The sequence below is a fragment of the Diabrotica virgifera genome, chromosome 3 (assembly GCF_917563875.1).
Source record: "Diabrotica virgifera virgifera chromosome 3, PGI_DIABVI_V3a".
Classification (NCBI taxonomy): Eukaryota; Metazoa; Arthropoda; class Insecta; order Coleoptera; family Chrysomelidae; genus Diabrotica; species Diabrotica virgifera.
In genome coordinates, this window is record NC_065445.1 from 201287115 (window position 1) to 201305588 (window position 18474).

At 32.8% G+C, this 18474-nt stretch overlaps 1 protein-coding gene across 2 annotated transcripts in view; it reads left to right on the forward strand.

The window, feature by feature from the left end:
* Positions 1-14642, forward strand: part of LOC126882301 (histone-lysine N-methyltransferase SETD1) — a 167903-nt gene extending 153261 nt beyond the window's left edge. For both annotated transcript variants that reach the window (XM_050647167.1, XM_050647168.1), the window contains exons 17-18: positions 684-854; positions 3516-14642. In XM_050647167.1, coding sequence (XP_050503124.1) covers positions 684-854; positions 3516-3689 — 345 coding nt within the window. In that variant the 3' untranslated portion in view covers positions 3690-14642. The remainder of the gene's footprint in view (positions 1-683; positions 855-3515) is intronic.
* The last annotated feature ends 3832 nt before the right edge of the window (positions 14643-18474 follow it).

The following is an 18474-nucleotide window of genomic DNA, read 5'->3' on the forward strand; positions in this document are numbered from 1 at the left end:
ACACGTTATGTATTTTTTCGTGAAAACGAATGTCTTAGTTATTTTTTATTCTCATTTAAAATTTTAAAATCGTTCTAAAATTTAAATTTCCCGCCAAAAATTAAAAAAAAAATTCGGACAGAACTTTTTAAAGCTTACAACTTTTTTATTTAAAGTTTTTCGCTAGTTCTCGATGCGGCTGAGATAAAAAATAAAAACCTAAAAACCCTAATTACGCTCTAGGTGGGTCACATGACCACCTAGGGGGCTGAAAATTTCAGAAAGTTAGTTTCACGATATATGCTAAACGGTGACTTATATGGAATTCGAATCGAGTTGGGGGCACTTTTCATCATCTTACCCGGCTAGGCCCTTTGTCAGTGACCTTTTCACTGGAAATTTCTCATTTTAAAAGCTCCCAAATATTACTATGGGATTAAGGTCAGGAATTCAATAAAATATTAAAAAATATAGAAATATGTAATATTTTCAAATATTTTATTGCTGTTTATTATTAAATATATTATAGTTAATGTATAATATTAACATTACATAACAAAATTAAATTTAGAAATAATTTTTAAACAAAATGTAGGTACTTAGTGGAATAGTTGATTTTTATAAAAATCATAGGTGGCCATAATAATATGGCCAGGGACTGTAGATGTTGTTACAATCTCGATAATCTTTTTTTTGTATTGTAGGTTATTGAATATTGCGGGCAAATGGTACGACCATACATGGCTGATCTTAGAGAACAACAATATGAAGCTAAAGGAATTGGAAGTTCATATTTGTTCAGGATCGATCTTGAAAATATTATAGATGCCACAAAATGTGGTAATTTAGCTCGGTTCATCAACCACAGTTGTAATGTAAGTATTAAGGTTCTGATAATTGCATATTATTACATCAATATTGTCGAGCAACATATATAATTTTTACAATTTATAACACAGCATTTGCGAAATCCCATTTTCTTCATTGACAGAAATATAGGTACTTACGTCAATTTGACAATATGAAATATTTAAGAAATATGTTAAAAAGTTGCAAGATTTCTCCGCGACTTGCGCACGATCGTTTCTCGTATCCCCTCCAAGTACTTACAAACGGCGAATAGGTTTCTTTGGAGAAAATACTGCTTTCTTTTTAGTATCTAGGGATTATTTGCTCTCTTGTACAATTCTAGATACTGTCCGAACGGAAGTGGCTGTAACGACGTAAATAATAATTAAAAATGATTGGTATGTTGCAAGAATAATTCTTCAAATGTTAAACAGATATAACAGAAAAATGATGAAATTCATCGCTAAATACACCTGGGGAAGAATGACAAATTGGCGAAATTATTTCACAGAACTTGTCAATAAAAACGAAGTAGTAATGGAAACCAATCATGAAATTGTAGATGATCACATAGTAATAGAAATACCTATAGAGCAAGAAATCTTAAGCGAAATAACGAGTTAACAAAAGAACAACCAAAAACGACGACTGTAATGAAAGCGCAGAGAACACGAGATTTAGGACACATTAAAAGAATAGAAGGAGAAATATGTCGGAAATGGTACTCTCGAGAAAGCCTATACAAAAGAGAAGCAAAGGTAGACACAAACAGAGGTAGAAGAGCAGCTTATGGATTGCAAAGTATTGCATAATTGGATAAAAAATAATTAAAACAAAGATATTTTTGGCTCTATTCTTAGATTTGTCTAGTTTAGTTTATAAAGCCTGTTGAGCTTTAAAGCTCCGCTTTAAAAGCTCCGTAAAGCTTTAAAGCTCCGTACCTGTTGCTTCAGCAGTTTTATTTTTTACAATTAACATGGTGTACATTTCACTTTTCGTATTTTTAAAATAATTATACACGTTTAATATTATTTGGCGACCCTGCTCTTTAATAACACTACGTTTTTTTCGTACATTTTCAGCAAAATTCTTTGAGCAGAAAATTATTAAAGAAACACACAAAACTTGTTCTCAATTGCACCGCTACTGAATATTGAAATTATTTAATGCTAAGGCGTGGCTTTCGAAGTACCTTCAAAGTTCGATTTCTGCGGTGGTGCAATAATATGCAAATTATGGCCATCCGAAACGACAGTACCTACTCCGTCTAATATACTTACCGTTGCACGTCATCCGCGTCATAGCCCGTGAAGTCACATGATACCAACACGAAATATTTAGGCGGTAGGTGTGTTCTTTTTTAGAATCATTTTGCCGAGTACACTGGAATTGCGTCCACTAGACATATTTTATTATATACGCGTAGAAATAATATCGGAAGATTTCTATTAATGTTGACTTAAAAGAATTACACAATATGTTTCATTTAATTTGTATAAATGGATTATAAACCTTTTTTATGAAGCACATTTGTTCGGAACACACTGTAACTGTAATCGAACGAAAGTGATATTTTGGCATAAATTGGTAACATTTATTTGACAGTTGCGGTGATGACACTTTATATTTGTTTTTATTCTTTACTATAAGTATTTGTTTTATTATATTTACTGTTTTTATTATTTACTTTAACGTATGATTATAACTTAATTCTTGTTTTCTATTTCTAAAGTTTTTATTTATTTACATTGAATATTAATTTGTTTTGTTGTATAATCCACTTTCGCAAAGATTATGTGATATATTTGATTTAAAATGAATTAAGAATTTTTTGTAATTGGGCAACACTGTCAACTTAGATCTCTGACGTATATAATGACGTGCAACGGTAAGTATACTAGACGGACTGAATTTTTTTTACAATACTGAAACATTTACAATTACGTACCTGTTGCATTTAAAGACTATTTGAAAAGTCACTACAATTATAAACTTGCGTTTGTCTCTGTCCTCACAACAATAAAACTACTATACACAACATTTGTTTACCCATAACCTCTATATTGAACAATTTTATTGACAGGACATTTTAATACCCAATCAGAGCAGGTCTAACGTTTCAACTGCGCCCAGGAACAAGACTTTTGATGAATTAGCGCACATATACATTTACTCCCAAACGCGCCTAAAGAAGTATAACTTCTTTATATAAAATTAAATTAAAAATGTATGAGTTAAATATAATAATTACAATACTTTTTTGAATCTCTATGATGTTTTAAACATTCTTTTGATCTTGTGGTGATGTATTGTTACAATCATTAAAGAAAATAATTTACAGTTGAGTCCGCGAATCTTTACCCGTGCGTCATCATTTAAAGCATACGAAATAAGTCGATGATAAGTCGGAAACGCAACAGCAAGTGACAGTAAGTGACTTGCTGTTGCGTTTAGTAAATTTCAATTTCCGACTTATCATCGACTTATTTCGTATGCTTTAAATGATGACGCACGGGTAAAGATTCGCGGACTCAACTGTATATGCTTATATCTTGATATAATGTATTGTTTTTTTATTGAAAGCTGTAATAAGTTTCTCAATTTTACCAACTGTTCTCGGATGTAGTGAGTTTAAACTTAAAAAGACATTACAACTATCTTTATATTAATAATTAACTCTGTTTCAGCCCAACTGCTACGCCAAGATTATAACTATAGAATCACAGAAGAAAATTGTGATATATTCCAAACAGAGTATAGGAGTCAACGAAGAAATAACGTACGACTACAAATTCCCCATAGAAGATGCGAAGATAACGTGTCTATGTGGGGCGCCACAGTGCAGAGGGACACTCAATTAAATCATGTACTATAGAGCTTTTATTTATATTTTCATTTAGCAGATAGATAAGTACGAGGGTTGTTCATAAAATAACGTTCCCCTAATATTACTTTTGATTTTTACCTTTTTTCCTGCTTAATTACTGTTAGGGTTAATGTATTTTTGCGAGAAGTGCAGCAGTTTTCTTATACCGAATCATAGAAATCTCTGTCATATTTCAACTTTCATAAAACCGCCTTTCATAAAATGCATTCCGCCCAAGTGTCTTCAAATGGGTGATCATGATAGTCGCTACCATGGTGAGCTGTATGCTGGTTACATTTAAATTTGGTAAAATTACTGATTATCGATGTTGAGGCGAGCCGTGTTGTCCTAAGAACCTACTCCCTTAGTCAGCATTCTTCTTCTTTTTGCACTACAAAGTTTCGTCAATGTTTAACAATACTGTTCTCCGTTTACTGTTATGGTGGTACGCAGGGTTTGTTACCCCCGATGATGGGTTTGATTTGTTAAAACACTATTTACCAGAATATATTTATTTAGAACACTAAATACGACAGTAACTAGTTGGTGGACAACGTCTCTGATCTAACCACGTCGATGTATTAATAATGAATAATCTCTTCTTTACTTTCTCCGTATCTATAAATAAATCGTAATTGTTTTGTTTAGGTTTTACTACACCCGAATGTGATTGCTGACTTCGGGGTTTTCAAAACTACTGGCCTACAAAACCAATGTCACCCATTTACGTAATGTAAACAATACATGTAAATAATATTTGTTTAAGACTTTTTTTTTTAATTAAATCTTATTTTTACATTTTTTTGATGCTAATATAAATCCTGTACACTGTTGCCACGGTATACACAAATTCGTCGTTCTGTTCTAAGACACAGACGTCATATTTATGACAACAGTTTAATTTGTCGAAGTAAGTACTGTCATGTACCCTAAACCCTCACTGTCCTTGTTATTAGTATTATTCATATTTATAACAACATAAAAATGAATACAATAAGTCAAAAATCCATCACAAATCGTATCGTATTTTCCGGTTTCCACCAAAATTTGAGAAAAGCTATATTAAAATGGACTAATTTTTGTTTAGAAATGACAGGCGGTAACGATATGGTAACATAGGGTAAAAGAGGCAAATGATAAAAATATATATGTTTTAATATTTATTTTATTCAAAACTTTAAAAATGGCAAGAAAGGTACTTTACCATTTATTTGGATTGAAAAACAGTCCGTCCTACTGAGCTACAATTTTCACATTAGCTTCTTTTATTGTTCAGTGCAAAAATAAATTAAATTACATCTAAATTAGATATAGATTCAGATTAAGTTCAATGCAGCATTATGAAAATGTTTCACTCTTATATTGTTTACTTAAATGGTATTCAAATGAGGACGTTACTGATTTAGAATTTGTTTATATAGATTAGGTACACTTGAGTCCAGGGTTCTTTACCCGTGCGTCATTAATACCTGGCGAGATAAAACACATACTTTTTATCGAGCATCATTCTCTTCCACGCATGAAACTCATGACAAACCAGATACCGCTTGTTATTAAGTAAAGACACATGCTTTTTTATAAACGCTCTAGAGTCAGTACATCGAAAAGAGATAGGTACAAAAAAGACGCTTCGTGACGTTTTCAGACTTTAAGTACAATTTTTGACGTTTCTGGATTTGTTTACTTGTCACTGTCAGTTGGACTTTTTGCTGTTTTTTGTCCTGTTTTTGCATTTAGAAATTATTTATATTAAACCAACAGCTGTTTTCACAACTAGTTTTATATTAGAGTTTGAAATTTTATGGTAAGTATTTTATTTTGATATTAATTTACATACAAAATTAACTTCATTCACGTTCTTAAGGGGTTTTGTTTAAATTTTGTTTAAATAACAAAAAGAAAATATTTTATTTTCAAATATTTATATTATAACATGTATTAATTTTAATATCACTAATGAGATTTCCGATTTATTTCGTATGTTTTAAATGATGACGCACGGGTAAAGAATCATGGATTCTACAGTTGAGTCCCCGAGTCTTGACCCGTGCGTCATCATTTACAGCATATGAAATAAGTCGGAAATCTACTAAATGCAACAGTAAGTGACAGAAAGTGGGTATTATTCCGATCACGGGTTATAGTATAAAATTTGACGTTATCAAATAAATAGAATGTCAAATTTAAGTTTTGCTTTAACATTTTGGTGCGTAATTACAGCTACATTTGAAATAGCTTAATAAATTCTTTTATTATAAATAAATAAACAATTTATAAAAAAAAATTCGATAACTTATTTTATTTTTGTTATTTTATTCACTTTGGCGGAACATTAAACACAAGCATTCCTTAAATATGTCAACAATGAGGTTATTTGTACGTTGTCAAAATTTATCGTAAAATAACATAAACTTATCATAAAATTTCTAACTCCAATATAAAATTAGTTGTGAAAACAACTGTTTGTATACTATAAAAAACTTCAAAATGCAAAAATTCGACAAAATAACAGCAAAAAATTTAACAAACTGACAGCCACAAAAGTAAACAAACCAAAACGTCAGAAATTGTACTTAAAATATGGGAAAACATCCCCAATCGTCTTTCTTTGTACCTATCTCTTTTCAATGCACTGAGTCTAGATCGTTTATAAAAATAACATATGTTTTTACTTAATAACAGGCGGCAGCTGGTTTGTCATTAGTTTCATGCGTGGAAGAGAATGATGCTAGATAAAAAGTATGTGTTTTATCTCGCCAGGTATTAATGACGCACGGGTAAAGTCACGTGGACCCAACTGTATGTGTTCTAATATTAAATTCTTAGCAAGTTTTTAGTAACAAAATTAACCAAATAATATTGTTTATGTTCTACAAATGTGGTGATTTTAAATTAAAAAGTGTGATGTATTGGTGTGATTATATGATCACGCTGGTCAGAAATTGGTTAAGTGACACAAAGTACTTATACATGAAAAGTAACCCCTTATACAGTAAGCGCCACGCTACTAGATACATGGTAGGTACCTAAATGTTATGCTTAAGGTTTAATCGGGTCCATTCTCAGATGGGACTCATCCCTGTCATGTTACTGCAAGAAACTATTCAAAATAATTGTTTTTCCATACAAAAAATACATTAATTATTAATAGTATTGTTACTCTGCTTTAAAATAACTTTATTCAAACACCAAGAATATTACAATACTTTAAAACTTGTACAATTTTAACAAAATGACATATTTGTCAAATACAGCTGGTCTATTATTTGTCAACTTTTTATGTTAATATTCAGTTTCTATAAATTTTCTAGTTTCACTAGACATAAAAATAAACATTGCAACAAGTGAAGTGTCCAGGACTGTAATAGCTCAATGTTCCTATGTATCTAGTAGGGTGGCGGTTACTGTATATCTCTTATACATATAAACACCAAATGAAATTCCTAGGGGGGGCGCTTTTAGTAACAAAAACATAGCTTTTAGTAAAAAACACCAACATTGACTAATTTACTAAAACCAAAGCAAAACAAAATTCGGACAAAATAAAATACCCATGAACACTGACAAGGAGCTATAATTAAAGAGCATTGAATACTAAATTAATACTAATTAATACTATATTAATACTAATTATCAACAAATTTAATGTAAATTACTGACTTCCTTGGGCTTGTTCTGCAGAGAAAAGTTGACCGAAACAGGGTGTAACTAGAACATCATAATATGTACACATCCACAATAAATTTACCAGTTACAGAAGGACTGACTGAACTGTCTCGACTAAGACAAAGACTGGTTGGTCAGAGTCGGAACTGAGAAGATGGAGATGTAGGCAGACGATCGAGAGTGTTTAAAATAACTCAGAACTTCCCGCGAAAAGAGACAATCTGTTCCGAACCGGTGTTGAACTTTTTGTCAAAATGCTTAAGATACATTGTTATTGCATATGATATATATTGTTATTGTACGAGGGGGGGGCGGTGAAAATACTTATGGAAAATTGGGTCGCAAATGGTAAAAGGATGAGAAACTCTGCATTAAATATCAATCATAGACACAGATTTTATGTTCAAACTTATGGAGGTGTAAGTATATCCTGACTAATTAAATTCTTATCGATTTTTGCATATTGTTGAAGGATTTTACAGGCCACCACAATACAATTGTGATCTTCAGTTCGGGTTCAGATCAGGTTTATTCAACATAGTGACCTTATTTTATGAACAAGCCTCTCATGTTCACTAACCCTAGTCATAATTTTTCGTATATTCATAAAACAGACATTGAGATTGTGATAGATACAATTATCCATCCAGAAGCATGTTCAGAAAATGTGTTCTTTAAAAAAGTACTATGAGTTTAGTAATCGTTTTAACATTGTCATTATTTTAGAATCAACTGATAGCTCAAGAACTGACGATTTGAAAAGAAAATGGTTCCTGTGGTGTTATTGGGGTATGTCATCTATGACTAGGTTATTAATGACTGGGTAATTTATCAAGAATTTTTTTGTGTACATCCCACTTTATAGTGGTGAAAAAGTGCGGAAACCACGTGTTTCCAAATATTTTGGCATTTATCTCTCGAAAACAATCGATTTTAGGTAAAAATGTTGCATGACATGAAAATGAAATTAAATTTCCTGTAAGATGGATATATTGCCGAATTCAAGTCTTGCGCATGGTGGGAATTGTGACATGCAAATAAAAATGGTTTTAAAAATTTTAGTTGGACATAACTTATATAACACCATAAAACTAATATTAAGATTTGTAACCGCACATAATTATTCTTTTATGATATAATAGCCCGGGAGGTAGTGTCAAATTTAACATGGCTGTTTTCTTTTTATTTAGTTAGGTGTTCCAAAGGTTATTAACAAATGATGTATCAGCTGGCCCAAAACCGGGGATTTTAGCCAGGAAAATGTAAAATGTGAAACTTGATGGAAAAACGCTACAACTTATATGTCAAATATTTATCTCCGTGACTTACGTGTATATTAGCCAAGAATACATAGCTACTGGCTTTTGCCCAGACAATTCGGGTTCAATTCCTGGTCCTGAAAATCTTTTTTGTTTTTAAAATTGACATTTTGATTTGAAAAATAATTATTTTTGATAATACCACGTTTTTATTATTTATACGACACAATATTAAAAAGTCTGTATGTCTTTTACAGAATCGTAAACTTTGCATTTGATCATATATATTCAGCTGACGCATTTTTCTTACAATCTAAAATTCATAAATTAATGATTTATACTTTTTAATCTTTGCCAAACTACATAATTCAAGAATATTTTTTTATTATTAACTAGCTGACCCGGCAAATTTCGTACCGCCTTAGAACTAACAAATAATGTTTAAAAGTTAAATACCTAAAAATTACCAGAAAGCCAAAAAGTAATAAACTAATAAACAATATTGTTTTTGTGGTGTCTGCGTAAATAATGATTACTTAGATTGGTCGTATTAACTCAGAAACCTTCTCGGGTTCATGTACAACAACTTTGCTTGAGGTCATCATATGATCAAATGCATAGTTTACGATTCGATAAGGGACATACAGACAAACATTCATTTTTATATATTATAGAGAACAAGGAAATATGTAGATTAATAAGGGGTTGGTGATAGAAAAGTGGAAAATTAGGGTCCAAAAAAATAAAAAAAGAACGCCGGGGGAGGGGGGGCAACACCCTTTTTTCACTTAGATTGGTCGTACTAACTAAGGAAGCTTTAGGGGATTATGTACAACAACTTTGTTTATTAAGGAGGTCAATCATAATAATATTATGATATTATCATATTATGATCAAATGCATAGTTTACGATTCTATAAAAGACATACAGACTTTTTTATATTGTGTCGTATAAATAATAAAAACGTGGAATTATCAAAAAATAATTATTTTTCAAAACAAAATGTCAATTTTAAAAACAAAAAAGATTTTCAGGGCCAGGAATTGAACCCGAGTCGTCTGGGTAAAAGCCAGTAGCTAGGTATTCTTGGTTATTATACACGTAAGTCACGGAGATAAATATTTGACATATAAGTTTAAACGTTTTTCCATCAAGTTTCACATTTTACCTTTTCTTGCCTAAAATCCCCGGTTTTGGGCAGCTGACGCATCATTTGTTAATAAGCTTTGGAACACCTAACTAAATAAAAATAAAATAGCCATGCTAAAATGCTCCGGTTAAATTTGACACTACCTCTCGGGCTGTAACCTAATATGTGCAAAACTGGATCTGCATGTTTGCAATATTTTGAAAAAAGTGGAATTTATTTTAAAAAGTTTGTTTATCAGTAAATTTAGCAGGAAATGTTAAAAATAGCTGGAGACTCCATTAAAATATTTTTTATAGGTAATTTTATCTAGTTTTAAAAACCATAGTAAAATTTTTATTCACAGTGATCGCCGCTAGAGAGCAGAAATCAATTTACATTTTTTTTTGTGGTCCATATCTTTTTTGCATAATAGTTAGAATTTTGCAAATTAATATGCTTTTATCGTCTATAAATAATGTTCATGTAGACATTGGAAATGGGTCGTTTAAAGTTGTAAATATTATACAAAAATAAAACTTGCATAAAAAACATTTCAACAGAGTCGATATCATATCTAGTTATTGTCAATGTTACAGGTATCAACGTTTCTTAAATAATTGCCATTTTTAATTGCAAACATACAGATTAACTCTACATAAATTAGGTTACAGCATAAAGATAAATATTTTTTTTGCAGTTACAAATCTCCATAATAATATCTGGTATTTATAGTTATAAACAATTAAAAAACTAAAAAAATTGGAAAAAATCCTTTGTAAAAGGTATAAAATTTTTATTAAAAATCCCTTTAAGGGCTACATCACAACAAAACGTTTTCGATTTTATAAAAAATCATCATCAGTGATAGACAGATTGTATGCCAGCTGAGCCACCAAAGAAATATTCGGGTAGAAACCCTTTAAATATTATATGGATGCATTAAAGGTGCATACTTATATAAAATGCCTTAGGATGGATACATAGGATAGCAACAAGGATAAGTCCCTTAGGTAACGTATTGAATTTCTAACACGTGGGGTGCAAATTGAGTTGTTTACATTACAATGACTTAATGTTATTATCCTTGTTGCTATGTATCCATATAATGTTTATAGGGTTTAAAGGGCTCAGCTGGCATCCAATCTGTCTAACACTGATGATGATTTTTTATAAAATCGAAAACGTTTTGTTGTGATGCAGCCTTTAAAGGGATTTTTTAATTAAAAAACGATATAATGGCTAGTAATTTCTAACCTAACGAAATAATAGCGTTCTAAAAAAATACTTATGATTTACAATTTGTCATAATAAATTTGACCTATTATTGTATATCAATTATTTTATGTTTTAAATGCTTTAAAAATAATATATGATTATATTTGGCAACATTTTTGTATGTTTAATACAACATGTATTACAATACGTGTATATATACGAATATTTTTTCTGACAACCAAAATAATAATATTCGCTTTTGTAGAATTACTGGTAGGCGCTCTATTAATGTGTATATTAAGATATGGAGGATTCTCAGTGATGGAACAGATTCTATATCCATTCTAGTCAAATTGGGGATTACCCTAGTGGCCAAAGATCTGGTAACTTTACAAAAATTTTAGTTTTGTTAGCAGCACTCATCTCGATGAAACTTGTTGCATTCGATTCGTAAAAGCCTTAGGAAACTTTGTGAACTAAAGTGATGATGACGAAATAAAAATTGCATTATTGAACAAGGAAAATGCATTTTCGGAAATGCATTTCGAAGTGTTAAAAAATGATAAATTTGTAATTCGGAAATAATTGACACAAATTAGTTCAGTATTACTATTCGGAACGATGAATACGAATATCATGACGACGATGGTCTTCGATACACCAGGTGCCTCGGAGACACCATGATATTGAACTCATATATGTCAATTATTTCCGAATTACAAATTTACCATTTTTCAACACTTCGAAATTCATTTCGGAAAATGCATTTTCCTTGTTCAATAATGCAATTTTCATTTCGTCATCATCACTTTAGTTCACAAAGTTTCCTAAGGCTTTTACGAATCGAATGCTACAAGTTTCATCGTGATGAATGCTGCCTACAAAACTAAAATTTTTGTAAAGTTTCCAGAATTTTGGCCACTAGTGTAACTATTCTGTCAACCATTTTTCGTAATTTTCTGCATTCATGTTATCATCTCCCGACTTGGCACCTGGTGTAAAAATGTGTGATAAATAACCTACTTCCTTTGAAATATTTTTGAACAATCCTTTACTGCTATCAATACACTTGGCTTATCTTCAAATTCTATTCTATTATTTAATATTGCCTAAATACTTAAGACGTAGTCATTTAAATTCCAAATCGTTTTTAATCCTGTAGAGTTCTGAAGCTATTTCTTTTTGGCATATTATGCAATTTACTATTTTATTGGGAAATAAGCCACAATTTAAGTTGAAAATAAATCTTATTGACGTTTCGACATGTCGGAAATCGTTATCGAAATACAAAATATTAATGAATTAAGTGAAAGTCGAAACGTCAATAAAATTCATTTTCAACTTAATTGTGGCTTATTTTCCAATCAAATTCGCTTTGTTGAATTATCTTCCCTACTATGCGTACAGATATTGGAGTAGTTCCGTTCACACGTTATTTAATATTGGTTCGATTATCTTCAGGAAAAAGCGTTTGTATACATTTAAATACTTTCCCTTTGACACCGAAAATTAACAGTCTCCATTCTATAAAATAGTTTCTAGTACTCGCATTCGAAGCTTTTTTGTATGAGACTGAAACACAAGGAAACTGAATTACAAACTCGTTTCAAATCCAGTGGTTAGAAATTCTTAGGAAAATGTGGAAAAGTGGAAAATAATTCTTATCAGTTTTTTATGTCTCTAATGATTATATCATTGCGATTTTAAAGATAAAATAATATTTGTAAAATCAAATCTCATTTATTCTTTATGTGAGTAATACATACTATAATTTGCGGTTTCAAATATAAAATACCTATTCTTAATTTTTTTTAATATCGCTATGTCACTTAATAGTTGTTTTTATTGTATAAAATATGTCATGAAACTGCTCGCTACTGCCTTTAAAACAAACTGTACATGAACAATTAGTAAAAATTATTTCTCGGTATTTTCTTTTTTGAGTCGTAAGTTCTTGGTCTATCATGAAATATAAATATACTTATCTACATGCTAAATAGTGTACATTTTGAAGTGAACTCCCTATACTTTCTGGAGAAAAAGGAACTATATTTATTTTATGCCGAAAGAAATTCTGAAACAAACTCAGTTCATTAAATTGCAGGTAATTTTTTGTCGTACGTTTACGTTTATATATTAAACAGAGAATGCTTGTACTTTCTGTACATAATTATAATTGATTCGACATAATGGACATGTCATTTTCTTCAGCTATATATTTTGTTGGAAAAAAGTGAACATGTAATTTGCAGTTTCACAAAACTTGCGTTTATTTAGTACATAGCTAATGAATCTTCGGTATTGATATCTTCGGTACTCTTCCTGCGTCTTTTTGGTACATGCGATCCGCATTTATATGTTGTTTCTAGAGTCAAATCTACGAAGTCGAAGAAAAAAGAGCATAATATAAAAATGTATAAACATTTTCAATTTCTTTGCAACACGAAAATGCAGCAGCTGCATAATACTCTGGTTAAGTCGGAGAGTACAGGAAGAGTCTATACCGGTTTCGGAGGTCTTTTCCCCCTCATCAGTAGTCTCATATCCTCTTCTCCCCGATTTATCCACGTATCATACTTTGAGCCTTTCCGAATTGCAAAGAAAGAAATATCACGGATGAACTAGAGCCATCTACCGAAAAACAAAGTAAGTTATCAATCGAAGTAGCACAGAAAACGACAATAAATGTCTTTCCCATACCACAAGATTGACAACAGGTGGAATACTTTCTTTGGTTACACCTCCTGAGATTTTCAAAATTTATATTTATCCTGAGAGAGAGAGAGACAGACAGAGAGAGAGAGAAAAGAGAGAGAGAAGAGAGAGAGAGAGAATCTCTCATCTTAATTTCCTCGGCATCCTGTTTGATTTATAAATTTTGAAAATCTCAGGAGCTGTAACCAAAGAAAGTATTCCACCTGTTGTCAATCTGGTGGTATGGGAACGACATTTATTGTCTTTTTCTGTGCTACTTCGATTGATAACTTACTTAGCATAATATAACTTCACGATCACGCTCTTCCCTCTATCTACCACTCTATATCTTTTATCTAAATGGTCCCACTCAATAGGTAACAATTCTTGCAGTTGTTAAAGCTTAGTTGCCATCAAATTTGATTCTAGTGTAACGATTATCCCATAAATTTTCAATAGGTTTTAAATCCGGGCCCCGAGCGAGCCAGTGTGGCCATATAATGAACGGCATGTTGTGGTTTTAAAGTCTATCAATATACGAAAACCTGGCCAAATCAGATTAAACATATTTATTAAACTAATTTGGCTCCCAAGTGCCGCAATTTTGTATCTCTATTGTGACACTTTACATATTAAATGAATATTTAGTCAATGAATATGTCTATAACGGTTCATTAGCTAATCATCAAAATAACTAGGCTTTGTGAATCTGATCAAAAATTATGTTTATGGTGAAAAAAAAAGTTTTCAATAATTGTGAATAATTTATAAAGTAGGTAATTTTGAAGTGGACTTTTTAAATTGTTAGAATAATTGTAATGTTAAGAGTGTATGATATCTTGAGCGGAGATTTGTGAACTATTAATATTATTTTTTTTATTTGTGTGTAAATATTGCATTGTACATATTAGTATACTTATTGTTAATATTGTTTTTAATTAAAAAAAATTGAAAAAGGAAATGAAATAAAAAAATGTATGTAAATGTTTTTGTTATTTATCAAACCTATGACTAGCGAAAAGTAGAAGTAAGAGAAGAATAGTTTTCTTCTATTGATGCCTATCCTCTATGAATGTCTCGGACTCACGTCAATGTTCAAGTGCATAATACATAAAATATTTCTGGGGCCATGAAAGGAGCCTCCACGTAGATTGTGATCACTTGTGAATACAATCGGGCGTCCCCTGGAAACGAGTAATGTCGGATAATCCTTTCAACACCGGCACCGGTGCACCAACAACACAGATGCAATCAGAATCAAAACGGTCTTTATCAAGGCCATTTTTGATGACGACCTCAATTAATATTGAAGGATTATCAGCAGGTAAAGAAGACCTATTGTCTAATATGTGCAGAGAACATGGTGTCGATGTTCTACTGGTTCAAGAAATCCAGAGAGGCACTGCAAGCCGAAGACCAAGGATTCGGGGTATGAAGCTTATACTGGAGAGACCACACGACCAATATGGTAGAGCAGTCTTCGTCAGACCAGATATCGACGTAGCTTCCACATCTCTAACAGATCAAAATGACATCGAGATCCTCACAGTGGAAATAAACTCTTATACAGTAACGTCAAGCTACAAACCACCCTTTGCTTTTGAGGAACCGAGTAACTTTCAATCACAGCAAATCAAATTCGTAGTGGGTAACTTCAACTGTCACAGTGTCGTGTGGGGTTATAATGAAACAGATTCCAATGGCGAAGAACTAGAAAAATGAGCTGAAAGCATGAACCTAAAACTTATTCACGATCCAAAGCAGCCTGCGTCGTTCAACATCGGAAGATGGCGCAGAGGTTACAACCCAGACAATATATTTGTCAGCGACAGAATTGGAGACCAGGTGACAAAAATCGTTGGAAGCGCCCTCCCAAAGACACAGCACAGACCAATAATTTGTCTTTCAATTCATACGATAAATTTGTAAAAATCGTAAAGCAAGTATCACGGAAATTTATACCTAGAGGTTGTCGAAAAATCTAAACCCCTACTTAAAAGATATGAACATCTATATGAAGAAGACCCTTTCTCGGAAGCAACAATAAATGCTGGGGAGGAAATGTTACATGCGATATCCGCCAACAGAACGGAAAGGTGGTGCAAGCTTGTCACGAGTCTGGACATGAAACAAAACAGCAGACGTGCCTGGAAGCTGATTCAGAATCTTGGCAACGATCCCGCTGCTCCGGCAGTCAACATGACAGAAGTCACACCCGATCAGATAGCCCATCGTCTTCTAATGAACGGTAAGACGACATCAAGAAAGAACAAGGTGAGAGCTCAACGGAATATCGACGAAGAAAGAGATGTTCTAGGTATAGTCGGTTCACCCATCTAAGTGACAATAAGTTACCGGTAGGTATTAAAAATGGCTTCGATAGGGACCAAGAGACTAAAAATATTACAAGTCAACGCCGGAAGAGCAAAGGTAACACACGACTTAATTCACGCGAAAGCCTTGGAAATAGAAGCAGATCTCTTGATCTTCCTAATAAGATAATAGTTACGAATAAAGGTTGGATATATGATAATAACATCGACGTAGCAATAAAAATACTAAATAGAAATGTGTGCATCAATAAAATAGTAAGAAAAGAGGGGTATGTAACCATAAAAATAGACAAAATAACCATAATAGCATGCTATATTTCCCCGAATATTACTAGAGAGCGTTACAGACAACACGCGGAGAATATAATAGACACGACACAGAGGGAGAAACATTTGTTAGTAGCCGGAGACATAAATGCAAAGTCCATTCTATGGGGATCCCTCCGAAATGACGAGAGGGGTGAACTTTGGAATAAGTGGATCTCCGCGGCGGACCTCATAGTGCTAAACAATGGAAAACCAACCTTTGTGAGAGGTACATCGAAAAGCCACATAGAATCACCATAGCTAGTGGCGGTGTTGCCAAAAAGATCAGGGATTGGGATGTACTGGACGAGAACCTCTTCACCTATCACCTCCTACGAAATTGGCACCAAGGTCACAAAATACGGCAGGAAGAGAACAGTATTTGACAAAGAAAAATTTAAAAGAGAAATAAATAACCTACAAGAAGAAACTACCAACTTTAATGAACTCCGAGAAAATATCATAAATGCACACAGAAGAAGTACTATAAATAAGCACACTACATATACAGTACCCTACTGGTGGAATGACCAAATCCAAAATAAGCGACAGGAATGCTTAAGACGCAGGCGAATAGCACAAAGGCACAGGAACCAAGAAGAGCATAGGGAGGCATATAAAAGAGCCAAAAAAGAATTAAGTAGTGAAATTAAAAGGGCTAAACGCACATGTTGGCAGGATTTGTGTGTCGCGTTGGAAGAAGACATATGGGGCGAAGCATATAAGATTGCCATGAAAAGTCTAAGGTTCGAGACCCCAATAACCTTTGCGCAAAACGAAAGATGGAAATAGAGAACCCTCTATTTCCAAGGAAGCCCGATAACACATTCCTACGGATAGACAATAATATTAGACCTGGAGAGTTCACTATTGAAGAGATACTACAAGCAGCAGAAAGTATAAAGGCAGGAAAAGCACCAGGTCCAGATAAAGTAACGCCAGAAGCAATAAAACTGGTAGTAAAAGAGAAACCCGAAGTGATGCGCAAAGTATTCAATTAATTGTTGAATACGCAAGAATTCCCAGATAAACTTAAGTTGGCGAAACTCGTATTACTACCAAAACCAGGAAAGAACCCGGACGAAGCCAACTCATATAGACCTCTATGCTTACTAGATTGCATAGGAAAATTATATGAAGGTCTTATAAAGAAACGTCTTGAAGACGAACTTGAAGTTCTGGGAAAAATTTCAGATTAGACAGTATGGTTTCAGAAAAGCCAGATCGGCTATAGATGCGGTGAAGAAGATCTGTGACACCGTAAAAAGATCAGAAAAAAGATGGGCCATTCTTGTGATGTTCGACGTGAAGAACGCCTTTAACTCTGCAAACTGGCATCACATACTAACGAAGCTCAAAGCGGCAGGAGTGTCAGATTACATCATAAATATTATAAATAAATACCTCACAAACAGATATGTATGTAGCATATAAAGGCGGAGATACATATGCGCTCTGCTCGGTGTGCGAGCCGCTCGCGCGCAGCGTATTCGTCAGATTAGTACGTGTTTTCAAGTGACACACAAACGGCTCGCACACGGCGCACCACGATCTAAATTCTGTCGGTTTTTCAACAAACGCTTTGATGGTTCGCAATACGTATTTGGACGGGTTTGCGAGTGGTTTGTTGGTTTTGGCGCGCATGAGTTGAATATTTATTTTGTTAGTAATGGAATGGTCGGAACTGTCGGAAGGAAATTGATGTTTACCGTGGAAAATCATTATTGTGGGATCCTCAATAAAGAACCATTTAATTTAAAGAAACAACTTAAATCCGATCCGAAAAAATGTACATGCGGACCTTTTTAAAAAATGTTAGTTCATTGTTATACTAAAAATAACATGTATTAAAAATAAGATTTATTATTTTATTTGGGCATAAGCCACAATTCGAGTTTGAAATCAAGTTTACTTGACCTTTCGACTTTCACTTCGGAAATAGTTATCAATATCAAAAAAACATTCATAAGCAGATATATATTATGTGTCACCGGAAAGCGAAATAGGTAACGCACGACTTGGAAGACCCAATAGTTTTCTAACTTCGCTTCTGGTGAAGCAACGGAGTTGGAACAAGCAGATATATTATAATTGGGTCACCGGAAAACGAAAGAGGTAACGCACAACTTGGAAGACCCAATAGTTTTCTAACTTCGCTTCTGGTGAAGCAACGGAGT